At 34.9% G+C, this 17,753-nt stretch overlaps 2 protein-coding genes and 1 pseudogene across 3 annotated transcripts; 2 read left to right on the top strand and 1 right to left on the bottom strand.

Annotated features, from left to right (window-relative positions):
* Nucleotides 1-297: 297 nt before the first annotated feature.
* Nucleotides 298-6,746, top strand: LOC110944553 (annotated as a pseudogene).
* Nucleotides 6,747-7,622: 876 nt separating this feature from the next.
* LOC110865054 (pectin acetylesterase 7) lies at nucleotides 7,623-10,722 on the top strand. The gene is made up of 12 exons (XM_022114254.2): nucleotides 7,623-7,755; nucleotides 7,837-7,919; nucleotides 8,495-8,627; nucleotides 8,724-8,803; nucleotides 8,892-8,978; nucleotides 9,096-9,220; nucleotides 9,305-9,365; nucleotides 9,485-9,538; nucleotides 9,854-9,931; nucleotides 10,013-10,118; nucleotides 10,231-10,391; nucleotides 10,503-10,722. The coding sequence occupies exons 1-12, from the start codon at nucleotides 7,629-7,631 to the stop codon at nucleotides 10,590-10,592; spliced, it is 1,185 nt and encodes a 394-aa protein (XP_021969946.1). The 5' UTR covers nucleotides 7,623-7,628; the 3' UTR covers nucleotides 10,593-10,722.
* A 721-nt stretch (nucleotides 10,723-11,443) lies between these two features.
* LOC110865055 (WAT1-related protein At4g19185) lies at nucleotides 11,444-17,534 on the bottom strand. 2 transcript variants are annotated; one of them, XM_022114255.2, is made up of 7 exons: nucleotides 17,112-17,526; nucleotides 15,662-15,724; nucleotides 15,429-15,545; nucleotides 15,027-15,312; nucleotides 14,761-14,916; nucleotides 14,012-14,163; nucleotides 11,444-11,878 (listed from the first exon to the last, which is right to left on the bottom strand). In XM_022114255.2, exons 1-7 carry the CDS (start codon nucleotides 17,294-17,296, stop codon nucleotides 11,707-11,709), a joined length of 1,131 nt encoding a protein of 376 aa, XP_021969947.1. In that variant the 5' UTR covers nucleotides 17,297-17,526; the 3' UTR covers nucleotides 11,444-11,706. The 2 variants fall into 2 exon arrangements, with proteins under 2 accessions (XP_021969947.1, XP_035830346.1); XM_035974453.1 differs by having other exon boundaries at nucleotides 11,782-11,878; nucleotides 13,905-14,163; nucleotides 17,112-17,534.
* Nucleotides 17,535-17,753: the final 219 nt, after the last annotated feature.

Here is a 17,753-nt window from a genome sequence, read left to right as displayed (position 1 = left end):
AAATAATTAAGGGTTTTCATGATTATCTTAAGTTCTAGATAATCATTAGTAAACCAATAATTACTCTATGTATAAAAGTTTAAATTTAAGTTTCACTCAACTATTTCTTCATTGATCCTTGAAGATGGATAACAAGTTAATTAAATTACACTTTGTTTAGTTAGATAATTTACGTTAATTCAAAGATGCAAACTTGTGTGACCTTATAAAGCCATGCAAAATTTGGTTTATTGGCAATTAGTGACCAAAATGGTGACCTTTACAAGACTATGCCAATGGTTATGCTTAATTCTACTCATGTTGTTGAAAACCGAATGCACAGACAAAGTTAATATAACTTTCCTGAAAAGCGCGGTCACTAAAGGAGCTGGTATACCTTTTGTTTTCTTAAACCCTAGATGCATATCGGTTAAATTAGTTTTGTATTGAACGCGCTTTAAATAATATAGATATTGTGTTAATAACGTTGTGGTTCAGTTTGTTTAGATGGAAGTCCGCCCGCATACCAGCTTGATGAAGGATTCGGAGACGGTGTTGACAAGTGGTTAATTCACATACAGGTTAAGATTATTCGCTTTACATGTTCGTATTTTACATGATAAATACTTTAAATATTACTCATATATATCACCCTAATAATAAGGTATATAAAAGTAAATAAGTGGAAGTTTATGAATAAAAAAAAGGTTCAATGAGTAAAAATGCAATTTTTATTATTTTTGTTTTTATATATAGCTTAGGTTTTGTCAATAGTGTACGTACATAATCTTTCTCTTGATATTAAGGGTTAATGCAGTTTAGTTTACGATATTGTAGCAGCCTAATATAAAGTTATGAATAATAATACCATTTTTTATAATAGTATATTATTACATGTGTTATATATGTGTGTGTCAAAAATATGACGGTATTAATTGGTGCTTATTAAGCAATGATGTGGATATTTAAGATTTTAGTTGACTTTTATATTTATAAAACCTTCTAATAGAGGTATGCATATAGGTTATTGGTACCTTTCAAAAAAAAAATTATAGGTTATTGGTATGTGCATTGAGAGTATACGTAAAAATATGATGACACACATAAAACACATACAGTGGCGGACTCATGATTTTTTGCCAATAGGGTCCTCTTTTTTCGGTGTTCAGATTTTTCACAACGAACCATTAGAATATTTGGGTCGATTGCTATTCAGGTCGGGTCAGGACGACCAACGAGTTCTTAGGTCTATATACCATCACGATTTTGTTCTTAATCATGTTTATTTTTGTTAATTAATATAGAAAATTTGGGGTAATGTTAACACTATTGTAGAAATGGGATCTGAAGTTCAACGTCAAAAAATAACATAGCAATAAACATTTTTTTAGTAGGTAAACGATACTCAGTTTTTTAAGTAAATTCGTGTTAAGTTACCTCACAACAAACAAAGTTCTATTGCTTTTGGTTGGAGAATAAATGTTTGGTTTTCACTTTTTTTGGATACCTCACAACAAACAAAGTTCTATTGCTTTTGGTTGGAGAATAAATGTTTGGTTTTCACTTTTTTGGATAAATCGTGTTATATATTCTTTAAGTGTAAAAGTCGAACAATTAAATCTTGTTCTCTTTAAATTTAAGTTATACTCTTAAATCCGTCCTGTAGTTTTTCTAAACCCAACCCATTAAAATATATATAACAGGCATATAGAAAACTTAAAAAAATCAATACTTTTTCTTAAAAATAATAATAAAAAACTAATAGACTTAGCAGTTTAAAACTTTAAATTATCCAATTGGTAAAACAAGGATATGCTGCTGATTATTTTCTAATTAATTATTAAATAAATAAAGTACAAAGGCTAAGGGTGGCAACATCTGAATGGTTAAGTCCTGAACTAGTAAGAGGTCTGAACCATTAAGACCCTGTATAATGCTTAACCGTTCAGAGACAAATGTCTGACCAATTCAGATTAGAGGTCTTAATCATTCAGACTCTGTATAAATCTTAACCATTCAGAGGCAAATGTCTAAACCATTCAGACGTCTGCTCGTGAAACAAACAGTCTGAACCATTAAGTGCTGAACTAGTAAGAGGTCTGAACCATTAAGAGTCTCATTAAAAGGTAAACAAACAGCCCCTAAATCACCTACTTCGCAAATAATATACGCCCAAATGTGGTGGGTATTAAATTATTTAAAAAAAACGGGGTGTAAAGGGTTTCAAATCCGTGTCCTTTAGTTTGAAAGAGAAGAGATTTGCAAGTGCAACAAGCTTGAGTTTAATGTTATGGTTCCCTTGAAATATTTTTATGAAGTCCTTTAAAAAATTTCTATATCACCTCTACTACTTTTTTAAAAAAAGATTGGGTCTCGGGACCCTGACCCACTAAAAGCGGGTCCGCCTTGCATATATACATATATACACAAATATGCATGTATACTCACTAAGTATAATGATGTAATTGGGGTAGATGCATGTATGTATCATCCATGTATGAATGCATGTGATTTATATGTAACTATAACTATTATTTAAAAATAGTTTTAAAATATTAATCATAAATAGGAAGTTATAACAGTTTGAAAAGCGTGCTATCAACGTTGATGGGTGGGGGACGTAAAACCATACTAAGTAGTAATCGAAAATTCACTAAACGACAAAACACTAAATATCAACCGAGTAAAGCATAAGGGTGTAAATAAAAATTCACTAAATGACAAAGCTAGGGGATGTGATGCAAATTCAATAAATGACAAAGGAGTAAAGTGCAGCGGATAGAAACAAAAATTTGTTAAATGACATAGCACTAAATGACAACCGAGTAAAGTAAAGAGAGTGAACGAAAATTCAATAAATGACGGAAAAGTTACTATCGTTAACTATGTTCTACATTAATATTTTTAATGTAGATCAAAATCACTAGAAGTATTTATTTCTTATGATTTGTTAGAGACATGTATTTAAAAAAAAAAAAGGAAAATTTCCTTTTATTCATAAAAAAACCGTATGGTGTATCCGATTCACGGATTTGGATTCTAAATTTTTAATGTGTTTGGTTCGCATAATTTGTGTGAATTGAAATCAGAACTACGTATGATTAAAGAAATGAATTAGAACTAGAATTAGTTCACTCAAATTCTTTAACATTAAGTCATTAAACATTTTCTTCCAAACTGTGACCATTCATTGTAGTCGAATCTGCCATCTCGCCATGGGTGTCGCATTCACCCTATTGTTGGCATCCACCCTCAGATAGTCAGATAGCACCTCTTAAGAGTTTGGTTAAGTCTCCCGATTGCCTCATGAAAAAAAAAATCCTGGGGACACTGTCCACACCACCCTGCCAAAGTCAATGATGGTAGTACAAGTGGCAGCGTCGAGGACCCGAATGTGGTGGGGGCGAGGCAAGGGTGTAAGCGGTGGCCAACTGCCATATGAAGATGGGATGACATCATCGACAACAGTGGTGTTGGTCGGTTGGTGGCGACCAACATGTGATGGCCATAGTCACATATTACATTTTGATTGCTTTATCACTCAAATACATTATAAATTCGATTTCATTTGATAGATTCCAATATTTTAAATTTCAAAGTCTCTTACTAAAAACAATATTACAAATTTCACTTGCAAAGAACACTCATAGGCATATATAGGGCTGATTTTTGAAAGTTGAATGTGATTAGGGAGGAGGATGGTGTGAGTCAACAGAAAGTTGTCTTTTATTTGTGAACAAGACCAATGGAGTGGGTTCATCCAAACTTATGAACAAGTTCAGGTTCTCAGGAGTTTTCAGTAAGAAGCAAAGCCAAAATCCAGGTACCTCAATAAGCTCCAACTACATCCATCTTTAATGCAAATTAATGAAGCTAGTTTGTTCTTTTTTTAGGCTTCTATAACTGGAATAGAGTCATCATGAGGTACTGTGATGGAGCATCATTTACTGGAGATGTGGAAAAGTTGACCCTGTAAGTCCATATACGATTTTAGTGTTATCATGATCGTTTAGAAATATTTCAATTTGAAAGCGATCTCAACATGATTTAGAGAGATATTTGGGCCTATTTAAATTCTGTAAAACCAATACTTGCTTGCATGGACAGAAAGACTCAAAAGTCCTATTTGAATTTTGGTTTTTGGTTCTGAATGGAACATAACTGTTTCTAATGCATTTTGAAAATATTCAGGCTACTAATCTTCATTATAGAGGTGCAAGGATCTTCAATGCTATTATGAAGGAACTGCTAGCAAAAGGACTGAACCATGCCTCAAATGTATGTCTCTCTCTATATATATGTGTATGTGTATGTATGTATACGTTCTCTCAGATTATAAAGAGTACACTTATGTATGTGATGGTGGCAGGCTCTTCTAACTGGCTGTTCGTCTGGTGGGTTAGCTGCAATTTTGTACTGTGACAAGTTTCGAGCCATGTTGCCAGAAACTAGTCGAGTAAAATGTGTCCCAGATGCCGGTTATTTCGTTCATGTGTAATATTCACTTTTCCGTAACTCATATGCTTATAGAATATATCTCAAGACATCAGTCTTTTTACATTACACTTATCTTTGATTCACAGAAAAGACATTTCTGGAAAATATCACTTTCAGAAGTTCTTCAACAAGATCATTAAACTCCATGTTCTCTATCTCTCTCTCTCTCTCTCCACACACACACACACACTCAAATTATACATATAGTTATATATTGCTAGTTCTGATAATGTAACTTGATCTTGGTTGTAGAACTCAAAGATAAATTTGCCATCCTCGTGTACTTCGAAGATGAAATCCGGCTTGGTAAGCTCCGAAACCTTTACATGTTGACTTTCAAAGTCAAACAAACTAAGTTTCTGGCTTCTAAATTGATACTATCATCTGAAGTCTTAAAAAAATATTGGCAACCGCTTTAAGCTTCTTAAAAGTTGTAAACAGACTTAATCCTAATAAAACTGGATCTAAAAGATATAGAGATTAGTTCATTGTTTGAGATGTAACCAGTTCATGTTTTCAATACTGTTGCAGTGCTTCTACCCGCAATTTATTTTGCCGGAAATCAAGACACCGGTGTTTGTCATAAACTCTGCTTATGATTCATACCAGGTTCATATATTCACGTGTGTGTGTGTGTTTTGGTGTTTTTGTGTGGTGCTTGTTTACTTTAGGGCCGGCAATTCTGACACGAACACGATAACACGACACGAACCTACACGAAGTTATCATGTTTCGTGTCTAAAACAGGTCGACACGATAAGACCTTAACAAGTTTCGTGTCTAAACAAGTTAAAACCTGTTAACCTGTTAACCTGTTAAGACTCGTTAAGTACATGTTAATAATTAAAAATTAAAAAATATTATATGTGGGTATGGACATGGGGTCAGCAGAGTCGTGGGACCTGGGATGAATTAAACACAAACACACGCGGTTCTTTTTCCACATTCCAAACACTAATTTTTAAATCTCTCTCACAAACACCACCATTCCCAATTCAGTTCACAGCTTCCCCAATTCGATCATGTTCGTGTCTTAAACAGGTCGTGTTCATGTCTTAACAGGTCGTGTGCGTGTCTTAAACATGTCGTATTCGTGTCTTAAACAGGTCGTATGATACGTTGGTAATTTTTTCGTGTCTTATCAAGTCGTTTCGTATAACCTGTTTATTAACAGGTTCGTGTTCGTGTTTCGAAAATCTGACACGATAGGATTTCGTGTCGTGTTCGTGTTCACGTGTTTCGGGTTCGTGTCTTATCGTGTTCGTGTCTTAACAGATTAGGTTGATCCGTTATGCCAGCCCTAGTTTACTTGTCCACTTGTGTTGACTCAAGTTCTTTGACTTTGATGATGCATTCAGGTTCAAAACATCTTAGCACCCGAGGAAGCCGATAGATATGATTCATGGTCCGCATGCAAGTTGAACACATCAAACTGCTCCCGGACACAACTCATGAAACTTTACGGTCATTATTCTAAACGAACACTCAATGCATTATGTATAGTACATCCTAACATAGATCGAGCTTCAAAGATACTTGTTTTTTTTTCAGATTTTAGGTCAGATTTTATAAAAGCATTGAGGTCGGGTATGGGTAGATCCAAATTTAACTCGACATCAAGAGGACTGTTCATCAATTCTTGTTATTCCCACTGCCAAACAGGATTTCAGGCCAGTTGGCTAGGAGCTGCTGCTTCAAAGTTGGATAATATGGTAAACGTTTTTTCGTTTCAACAATTTCTAATTTCTTCGCTACAAGAAAGATATACATTTTGACTTTACAAAGTCAAATAAACTAACTTTTAATCCAAAAAACAAGATGGTATTAAATAACAGAAATGAATGATAACTGTAGTTAAGTGTAGGTATTATATAGTTTTTAAGTTTTGTAAATGTTATAGTTTTGAAATTGAATGCAATTCATTGGACTTGCATAGTCAAAGCATGTCTTGGTTTATGACTTTATGTTATATTGTGCAGGCTATTGCGGAAGTAGTCAGCGACTGGTTTTATGAAAGAAACACAACTCAATTGATTGATCACCAGCATATAATGCCTCAACAGTGTTAACTTCTTCCCATATGAATAATAAATGGTTAATGGATGATGATTAAATAGTGTTATATCCCTAAAACTATGTCATTCTGTAAATAATTTTGGTCTTAAAGGCTAAAAATGTGTCATTTTGTAAAGATTATCAATACCGAACCATGTAATTGCTGTCAGTGTCTATAAATATTTAAGGGGAGATATGGAGAATTGTTTCAAGCATGTTGGAAATTAGGCCCTTGATCAAACACACAAACACAGGATTTAATAGACTCGTTCGACTCTTTAATTATTTATCAAAGAAAACACACATTTACAATAGCCTTAACCATCTATTTATACTAAACTCATTCTAATCTTAACCCAACTCAAACTCTATTTTAAATAATAAATAACCAACTGGATTAACATATCTAATAAACTAACAGTTATCCCTAACTTAAAATATAAAAGACTCAATAAATAATTCACCAAGAATTATCTATAACCCGTCTTTGCTCCTTATCTCCTTAATTCAAGATTAACGTCTTCAAAGCCTCGTTATTGTTGACTTTGTTGACTAAACCCAAACTAATGCACTTGTCAACAGGTAAAATAAGAAAAAGCAGAAGTAATCAAGGTTATACAAGATAAGTTGAATGATTTATTCATAGAGCAACAATATGAACAGGTCAGGGAGGTTGCGTGACGACGAGTTAGGGTGAAACAAGTAATTTGGTTTTCGTCGACCTGAAACGCTTTGTGCAACCCTTTTAAGTTTTTATTAACAACAATTTGTGTTAAATACAATTACAATAACATTGTAATTGAAACACTATCTTATTGTAAACTTGTTCCCATCACACCAATCAAGGAGTATATTTGGATACATATATAGTTGACTTTTCATTAGCAACTTCCAGATCTGGATCATGTTTAGTTACTAAATATTACAAGTCAAAAGTTATCTTGGTCAGCTATTCTTGCTTTTTAAAGATGATACATGTGCTGGACAACATGTTCATTAAATTACACTTCCCATATATTCATTTAATTAAGCCCAGTTGAACAAAAAATGCAGCCTTTTTTGAACTTAAAAGGACATGAAAGATTTGGTTTTTGGCAATGCAAAAAATGGTGTCCTTCACAAGACTATGCCAATGGTTGTGCTTGATGTTAATGCTATTGAAAATCGAATGCTCGGATGATGTTGAAATGACTTTCATCCAAAGTGCGGTCACTAAAGGAGCTGGTAACTTTATTTTTTCTAAAACTCCTTGCGCGCATGTGTTATGTGTTTTTTCCTTTATGTATTAAAACTTGTGTGGTGCAGTTTGTTTAGATGGAAGCCCACCTGCATACCAGTTTGATAAAGGATTTGGAGAAGGTGTTGATAAGTGGTTGATTCACATACAGGTTAGTTAGCCTTAAATGTACATATATGATTCATCCACCTTTATCTCATTATTTGAAGTATCTTACATAATAATTAGTATATGTGTATGTGTGTATTCTCTCTCTCTCTCTCTCTCTATATATATATATATATATATAGTGAAAGTGTATTGTACATTTTGCCTTAACGTACGAGCGTACACAATGGTAGGTTCGCACGTTATAAACCCAGAAAGGGAAATCTCGCATGTTGAAAAAAACCAAAATCGCATGTTTAAAAAAAATACAAATTTCGCATGTTGTAAAGCAGTCGCATGTTGTTTTACAAAAACCAAAATCGCATGTTCAAAACCAAAATCGCACGTTAATACTGCATCTTGTACGCATCGTACGTTAAGGCAATTTGTACAATAACCGGTCTCTCTCTCTCTCTCTCTCTATATATATATATATATATATTACGAAAATAAACTGTTTTAAGCAATATTCATCATGATTCATGTGACATACTTTAACAACTACTATTACCTTAACAATAAAGATAATAGTAATAAAACACACTAAAGAAGTATATACAACTAACAATTTGCAATCAGGGAGGAGGATGGTGTGAATCGACAAAAAGTTGTCTTTTACGTGTGAACAAGACAAATGGAGTAGGTTCATCAACACTTATGCAGAAGTTCAATTTCACAGGAGTTTTTAGCAGTAAGCAAGAGTTCAATCCAGGTATACATACAAGTGCAATATCTATAATTCTATATCTACACTAAACTCAACTTATATAATTTTATGTGAGAATTAAGTTTGTTTATTCTTTTTCAGGCTTCTACAACTGGAATAGAGTCATCATGAGGTACTGCGATGGAGCATCGTTCACCGGAGATGTTAAAAAAGTTGACCCAGTAAGTCAGATTTTTTTTGAAGCACCATTATAAACGGTAAAAATTCGACGCTTTTTAGTTTTTACTGTGAACTTTTGCCAACTTTCAGGCTACTAATCTTCATTATAGAGGTGCAAGGATCTTTAATGTTATTCTAGATGAACTGCTAGCAAAAGGACTCAATAAAGCATCTAGTGTATGCTTCTATCTCCCCTGTCTCTCTCTCTGTATATATATGTGTGTGTATGTAACATGTATGTGTATGCGTATACGTTTTCTCTGATGAAGAGTACATTTTACGTGATGATGGCAGGCTCTTCTAACTGGCTGTTCGTCTGGTGGGTTAGCTGCGATTTTGTACTGTGACAAGTTTCGAGCCATGCTACCACCAACTAGTCAAGTAAAATGCGTTCCAGACGCTGGTTATTTCGTTCATGTGTAATACTCACTTTTCTGTAACTCATTTGCTTATAGAATCTCAAGAAATCTGTCTTTTTATAATTCATTATCTCTATTTCACAGGAAAGACATTTCCGGAAAGTATCACTTCGAGAAGTTCTTCACCAAGATTGTTAAACTACATGTACTCTCTCTCTCCCTTTTTCTATACACACACTCATATTATACATATAAATATATATGTATACATGGTATATATACGGTATTGCTAGTTCTGATACGGTAACTGAATTTTGGCTGTAGAACTCAGAGATAAATTTGCCTTCCACGTGTACTTCAAAGATGAAACCGGGCTTAGTAAGTTCAGCTTTCTTTATAACTACTCAGTCTGCTCCATAAAAGTCAAATTTGACTTTCAAGGTCAAACAAACAAACTTTTGCTTAAAAATTAATGCACTACCGTTTGGAGTTGAAATAAAAATGTTGGCAATAACATTAATCTTCATAAAAACAGAAACGATACAGTAGATTTTAAAAAATTATAACAGAATCTGATGCTAACAAATTAGAATTTGAATGATATAAAGTTGACCACAGAAGTCAAATCCTTCTTTTACTGTCATGAAAATGTAATCAACTTACAACTATATATATGTGATAATGCTTCTGCAGTGCTTCTACCCACAATTTATTTTGCCAAACATCAAGACACCCGTGTTTGTCATAAACTCGGCTTACGATTCATATCAGGTTCTACATCTTCTTGTATACGTTTTATCGTTTTCTGTGCGATTCCATGTGAAGCAGAATTGACCCGATATTGCATTCAAGGTACAAAACATTTTGGCACCGGAAAAGGCTGATAAGCATGATTCATGGTCAGCATGCAAGTTGAATATATCAAACTGTTCCCCAACTCAACTCAAAAGATTACAAGGTCATCTTTCTAAAACAAAACCTAGATGCAATAACAATAACGCGTTATTGCATAATAAGTTGTATAGTGCAACCTAACATTGGAAAAATTTCTGTGTTTTCTTAACTTTCAGATTTTAGATCAGATTTCATAAAGACGTTGTGGTCAGGAATGGGTCGATCCGTATCGAACTCCACATCAAGAGGAATGTTCATCAACTCTTGTTATTCGCATTGCCAAACGGGGAACCAGATTAACTGGCTAGGAGATCCTGCTTCAAAGTTGGATAACAAGGTAACCATTGTTTCATCTCGACAAAATTTAGTTACTTGGGCTACAAGAAAGGCGTGTCCTTTGACTTTTTAAATTCGAAATAGTATCGTAATAGTTTTGATATGAATGCAGGCTATTGCAGAGGTAGTGAGTGACTGGTTTTATGAGAGAAACACGACTCAGTTGATCGATCGTCAGCATACATTGCCTCAACAGTGTTGATTTATTCATAAGTTTTAATGGTTCATGAAAAATAATGTTTTTATGTTACTTAGAACTATGTAATTCATCAAATAATATGCATGCAGAAACATGTAGTTGATTTCAGTATTAATTAGTATTCAAATGTAAAGGAGAAATGGAGCACTAAACTTAGGTGGTGTTTGTTATCTAAAAAAAATATGCGTTGGCTCTTCTGTCTGCGCCACGCAGACATTGACATCTGCATATTATTTGTTTTCCCGAAGACGTTTCATTAAAAAACGTCTGCGCGAGCTCTTCTTAGTGCAGACTTGGCCCAGACACTTTTAAGATTTTCTAAGGTCTGCAGAGGGTTAAACACCACCAACCACCACCACCATCCATCACCACCACCACCGTCCACCACCATCGTCCACCACTGTCCACCACCCACCGTCCATCACCACCACCACCGTCTGCGCGAGCTCTTCTTAGTGCAGACTTGACCAATTGTCACCTAAACAATGGTGGGGTGGTCATTCCCTGCCCAATCATATTGTTTATAGAAATATTTTATTTTCTTCAGATATAAATGTTTACTTTTGATAAATTACACGACCATGTTTGCTGCTAAAATTACTTTCTAATAACTGTCAAACATGCCAACTAGAGGGTCAATTTTCTATTAGTAAGGGTATCACTAATCATTTTGACATTTTCTAGTTGTCAAATTGCCACTGGTTGAAGCGAATATAAAATATATTTTTTCCGGCCAATCAGTGGTTCCGCAATTGCGCACAAGTTCCAATTTACTAGTATAACAGGCAACCGATGTATACAACAACATAAAAAGTAGCGTAACAAAACATAAATAGCAAAAATAAATAAATAAATTTAAGATCAACGAAGTTGTATAAAGTTTTAAATGATTAAAAAACGGACCAAAGTTTAAAATGTCAATTTCATGCGAGCGATGTTATATAATCAAGCACCCGACTCTTGTGTTCAAGGAATAATGTATGGTCGCATTCAGCAACTTTGTATGATGATCCTAACATGTAAATCCCTATTTTTGTTCATTTTCTTTGTTCCTACTAATCCCATAAAGATAACCTCAAAAGAAGACCACAATTCTGCACCTGACACTAAGAATCAATCAATCCACAATCTTCGGTAACGAAGTTGGAGTTCCTGAAAAAATGTGACCTATCAGTGGCGACTCAGATGCCCGAAATTGACGACCGCCCAAAACTGCCTGTTGTTTTTCGCGATATGTTGCCCATGTGACCAAATAAAGCCCCGAGATGATCAAGAATCCTCCCACAATACTGTTTACAAAACAAATAGTTGGAATGCATATGTAAGAGTTTATTAGGGATCAGTTTTGCTGTTTCTTTATACACTAGGTATGAAAACATATGACTATTGGCATTTAGACTGTATTTCAACCACTACGAATGGGTCATTTTCAAATATTTTGTATCTGTAGCACGTTAAACGTGTAAAATAACAAAACTAGCTTATAGATAAATGGCTCAACCGTAGGCCTGTAAATGAACTCAACGAACACAAACACATGCATGGTCGTGTTCGTTCATTTAACTTTAACAGAACACGAACATATAATGGAACACATTTTTTTTGTTCGTGTTCGTTTATTAAGAAAATGGCCATGTTCGTGTTCATTTATGTTCGTTCATTTAAAATTTAAATGAACAGTTCACGAACATAGACAAACAAACTTAAACGAACATAATTTAACAAACAATGAATGAACAACACAAATGAACATAACTGAAGAAATATAAATGAACACAATTTACGAAACATAAACGAACATAAAGTAATTTTTTATATAAATTAGTGATTAATTACGATAAATTCCATTGGAAAACCATGTTTATTACTAGAAAGCCCAATTACCAATTAGTTATATCTATAAAGTAGTTAAAAAGTTCCTTTTATGTTTAATATTTATATAAATATATCTAATTATGTATTTAAATTGAAACGAACAAACATGAACGAACAACAACAACAACAACCATACCTAGTAAATCCAACAAATAGCAAAGCTACTTATAGGGTCTGGGGAGGGTGGGATGTAGACAGACCTTGCCTCTATCCCTAGGGATAGAGAGGCTGCTTCCAGAGAGACCCTTGGCTCCAAAACGAACAGCATACCAACACACCAAGTCAGAGAATATAGAAATAGGAAGCCACCAATACCAAGAAAGTGATCAAAGTGACACAATATAATGTAAATCATGTACAATAGCATACAACATCGTTTGGGCATAAACACAAGAAGGCAATCACCTGTAAAGTCACTTAAAGAATATGAAAAACCTACATCCCTAAACTACACCTAAGACCTTACTGCAATATCCTCTAGAAGTCCTTAACCCTAATCCTACACCTCCACGAAGTCCTATCTTGGACCATGTCCTCAGAAAGATGCAACTCTAGTAATTCATGCCTAATCTGCTCATCCCATGTCAGTTTGGGTCTGCCTCTTCCTCTCCTCCCCTCCACAGTAAGAGTTTCCACTACTCTAACTGGTGCCGTCGTTTGCCTCCGCTTCACATGCCCAAACCATCTCAATCTCCCCTCCTTAATCTTATCCGATATACTAGCCACTCCTAATCTTTCCCTAGAAACCTCATTTCTTATCCGATCTAACCTCGTGTGTCCACACATCCATGAATGAACATAAACAAATATAAATAAATGAACACAAATGAACGGACGTTTATGAACATAAATGAACGAACAAAATGTGTGTTCATGTTCTTAAATGAACAAAAAACTGTGTTCATGTTCGTTTGTTTATTAAATAAACGAACTTCCTACTGAATAAGTTCATGAACGTTTGGTTCGTTTACATGCCTAATCAACCGGCTCAAAATTCAGCCAATGTGTTGCATAAAAGCTCATAAATCTTTTTACGAGTAAAATGTCATTTTCGTCCTTGAGGTTTGGCGAGTTTTGCGACTTTCTACCAAAGGTTTGTTGTCCACATTTGGATCCAAAAGGTTTAAAATCTTGCCATTTTCATCCGGCTCGTTAACTCCATCCATTTTCTCCATTAAGTCAGGGGTATTTCCGTCTTTTTGCTAACTTAAAGGGATATTCGGTCTTTTTCAGGCAAGATTTCAAACCTTTTGGATCCAAATGCAGAAAAACAAACCTTTGGACGAAAGTCGCAAAACTGACCAAAACTCAGGAACGAAAATGACATTTTTCTCTCTTTTTATTCAAATATTTTGTTTATTACTGCAATAATATAACCTTTTGTAATCATATTCGACAGGCTAACCCGATTCGGCCCGTTACCAAACCTGAAAAACTGACCTATTTGCCACCTCTAGCTTACGGGTTGTACTAGATGTATGCAGCCGAAAAGGACGATCACATTGCAACGAAAAGTAACAACGTAAATGATAAGGTGATGAACAGACCTTCCCAAATATATCGGGCTTCCGAGGAAAATTCTCGACAAAAAAGCAGATGCAGCAGGTTGCAATGGATTATAAAGTGCAACCAAAGAAGGTCCAAGGATCTTGTTTGACCATGTCAGAAGTCCATAATTTAACGCAGATGCAATGGTCCCCTGATGATAAACGAACAATAAATGAAGTTTGAAATTTCATAAAACCAAGTTTTGTTCCATAAAAACGTAAAATGTATGCCAAACATTAGTTCTGTATTGTTTTCATACTTTTTAAAGGTGTAAACGCGAAAACAGAAAGCAAAAAATGTAGACAAACAACAGCAAATAATATAGTTTTTTGGTATGCATAATACATTTATAATTAAAAAGAGTAAAGTACACGGATGGTCCCAGTGGTTTACCAAAATTTTGGATTTGGACCCTAGCTTTCCAAAAGTACACAAATGGTCCCTGTGGTTTGCACTTTGTAACGCATTTAGTCCCCAGATTTTTCCAAAAGTACCCGGATGGTCCCTATCATTTGCACTTTGTAACGCATTTAGCACCTAACTTGGACATGCTAAAACCTTTAGATTTGTTGGCTGGGGACTAAATGCGTTACAACTTACAAAGTGCAAACCACAGGGACCGTTCGTGTACTTTTAGAAAGCTAAAGACCAAATCCAAAATTTCGGTAAACCACAGGGACCATCCGTGTACTTTAACTCAATTAAAAAATTGCAACCTTAACAAAGCAGAAATAAAAATGATACTTACAGCATAAAGTACTGCCCAAAACTCAGATTCGGTCAAACTCCAGTCAGTTGACTCATTGTTCATAACAAATGCTGTTGAGACGAGAAAAATAACACCGAAAAGGTACGAATATGCTGTAACCGATAGGCTTGCAGGATACCTTGCCAACACTGGGGCCTGAATTGATTTTTAAGTAAAAAGCCGAACTTCAAAATCATTTAAACATAAAATCAAACAAAAAGAAATTAATGAATAATTACTAAAATTTATGGAACCCGATCGAATACCTGAATAGCTAGAAAGGCTGCCATGCACATGCAGTTCCCTATTAAGCATAAGAAACCAAGGTGCCAGTTGTCAAACCCAAGACCGATAAAAATAGACAATAACCATCCAGCTGGCTCGGGTTGACCCCTTGCGCTAATTTCATTATGTATAGAAAGGTCGTTTTCGGAATAACCGAATACAACGGGCCCACGAAACATAACCATGAAGATGGCTCCACAGACACAAACGAATGTACCTCCAACTTTCACCTGACCTTCAGTTCTGAGTAAATTCACCGTTTCTGTACTGCATGTAAAACCACTTCATATGGACTTGAAGAAATATATATATATATGTATTGTTTTAAACTTTTAATACAACTGATTTGACATGTAAATGTGAACAGAATTAGTTGAACTGACCCCATAATTGTAGCGAATATAAATGTAAATACAGGAATTGAAGGCTGTACAGCTGCAGCGGAAGTTGGAGTTGTGTAGCCAAGACCGAAAAGAAATAAAAGCTGGTTTCCGAATATCCTATTCAAGGTTAAAAAGAAAAAATAATACAATGTTTACATGAGGAACATGATAATTGATACAAATAAAACAAAAAAAAAAAGATTATTTGGACAGGTTTAAAGATGTAAACTTACCCGGTTAACCCAAGAAAGAAGAATGACAAGAGGAATCGTCTAGTTATAGGCGGTCTAGTTCTCCTACAAAATAATATGTGAAAACAGTAACTTTAGGCTTGTAACTTCATCGGTTGATATACACATGTTCGTTTCAGGAAGACGATGATCAGGATGTTATGTTCAAGTATAAACAGGGGCACTGATTAATATATTAAAACTAAACTAGAAACAACATATGCAGATCTTTGATTGCATTTACAGCTCTTATTTTTCAAGAACTAAAAAGATCTACACTAATAACACATTGTAGAACAACTTTAGGCCAAAAACAACAATTGTTAATAATCACATTTTTGTATGAGTAGTAAGCCTATGTGTTACCATTTCACATTTTTTTCACTGTCACATAGACATGAGCTCTTACTTTTTTTCACCTTTAGTGTGTAATGGTTTCACAAGTGTTCACTACACGTCATTCATTAAAATAATTTATAAATCTAATAAATTTATAAATAAAAGGAATTGTTTGATTGGTTGAAAAGGAGGGGCCCACCAACATTCCCCATCTTCACGCCATGAGGCTTGCAACGCCCCACAGCCTTTCACCTTTGATAGCGCCCCTTGGGGCAGTGTACATCGCCGGATCACACCGGCAATTTTGTCCACCCACCGGGGCGTGATCCGGTAACGAGTGGCCTAAGAGCGTCCACAACCGTAAACCACTACAAACTGTTACCTCAACTACCACATCAGATCCCAAACCTCCTTCAGTCCTTCAAAAACACCCATTTTCTCTCACAACACTATAAATTTTCAAACCCCATTATAAAATATTAAATTAATATACATTATATTAAATATGTGTGTGTGTGTGTGTGAGAGAGAGAGAGAGAGATGTTGAGAGTGGGGCCCACAATCTCGTCCAGACCAAGTTTGTATTTCCGGACCAACTACGAACAAACGGACTCCACAACACGTGAAGTCCATGAAAGGCCGAGTTTAAATTTACATGCCACGTTTCACGAGTTGTGGAGGCTCTAAAAGATCATATAAACCCTACCTTAACAGAACACATCACCAACATAACCTTTGCAATAACAGCATAATTTAAACAACTAAACATTCAACATCTGAGGACAGTCCATAACACACTAAAGAACAAACAATGATCAGTAACCACATTTTCTACAACTACTAAAAAGTCACATAAACCCTAGCTTTACAGACATGGTTTAAAAAAACGGTTGAGGCGGTAAGAAAACGTGCGCTTTTTGTGTTTTAGACTTTCTGGGTCAATTATTTTGTTTTTTTATAAGATATATATTTATTTTTTAATTCAGCTTCGAGGCTGGATTCCATTCTTTTAAACCTTCAACACCAACATAAAGTTTGCAACATAAACCAGGATATTCAAACATTCAAAACCTAATAATAGAAAAAAACAGAGATGTTTAAAAAATGAACTAACTTTTCACGAAAATAGGCAATGGGGGCAAGAATTAAGAGGGCAAGAACATCACGATAAACGCAGAAAACAAGGCGACTAACACCAAAATTCAAAGCAACTTTTGTAATCACAACAGATCCTCCGGCAAAAAGCTGCACCATTGTCATCGCTGCATGTGCCCTACGTGTTTCTCCACCAACCGCCATCTCATAAGCACGAAAATTTCAAATTGATCGATCAAAAGAATTGTTTTTTATTCAGTTTTCAAATGTTTGGTGGAGAAAATGATTGCATTGTAAAGGAGAATGGTGAGAATTTGTGAGGAAAATCAACAATTTTGGAAAAAAAGTTATGTGAATTGAATATTTTGGGTTTTTTTTTTTAATTAGGGTTAATTACAACTTTGGAGTTTGATTTGTGGTTGGTGAAAGTTTAGGAACCCTAAACCCCAATTCAGAAATGGCCAAAGGAATTAATGGGTGAGTTTGTAAAGTTGTAAAAGTTCAGGGGGTGACTGTCAAATATATAAACTGTAGTGGAAAGAAAACAAATTGTGGGAGTATTAGAACCCACGTGTTGCGGCGAAATCGTTAAATCAAACGTAAAGGATTGAGTCACACACGTGTGCTTTGGCGTATTAACTCGCAAAATTAGACCGATAAA

This window comes from Helianthus annuus, chromosome 6, assembly GCF_002127325.2.
Source record: "Helianthus annuus cultivar XRQ/B chromosome 6, HanXRQr2.0-SUNRISE, whole genome shotgun sequence".
Taxonomy (NCBI): domain Eukaryota; kingdom Viridiplantae; phylum Streptophyta; class Magnoliopsida; order Asterales; family Asteraceae; genus Helianthus; species Helianthus annuus.
Note: the sequence above shows the minus strand (reverse complement) of the source record. Positions and strands in the feature narration are given on the sequence as shown.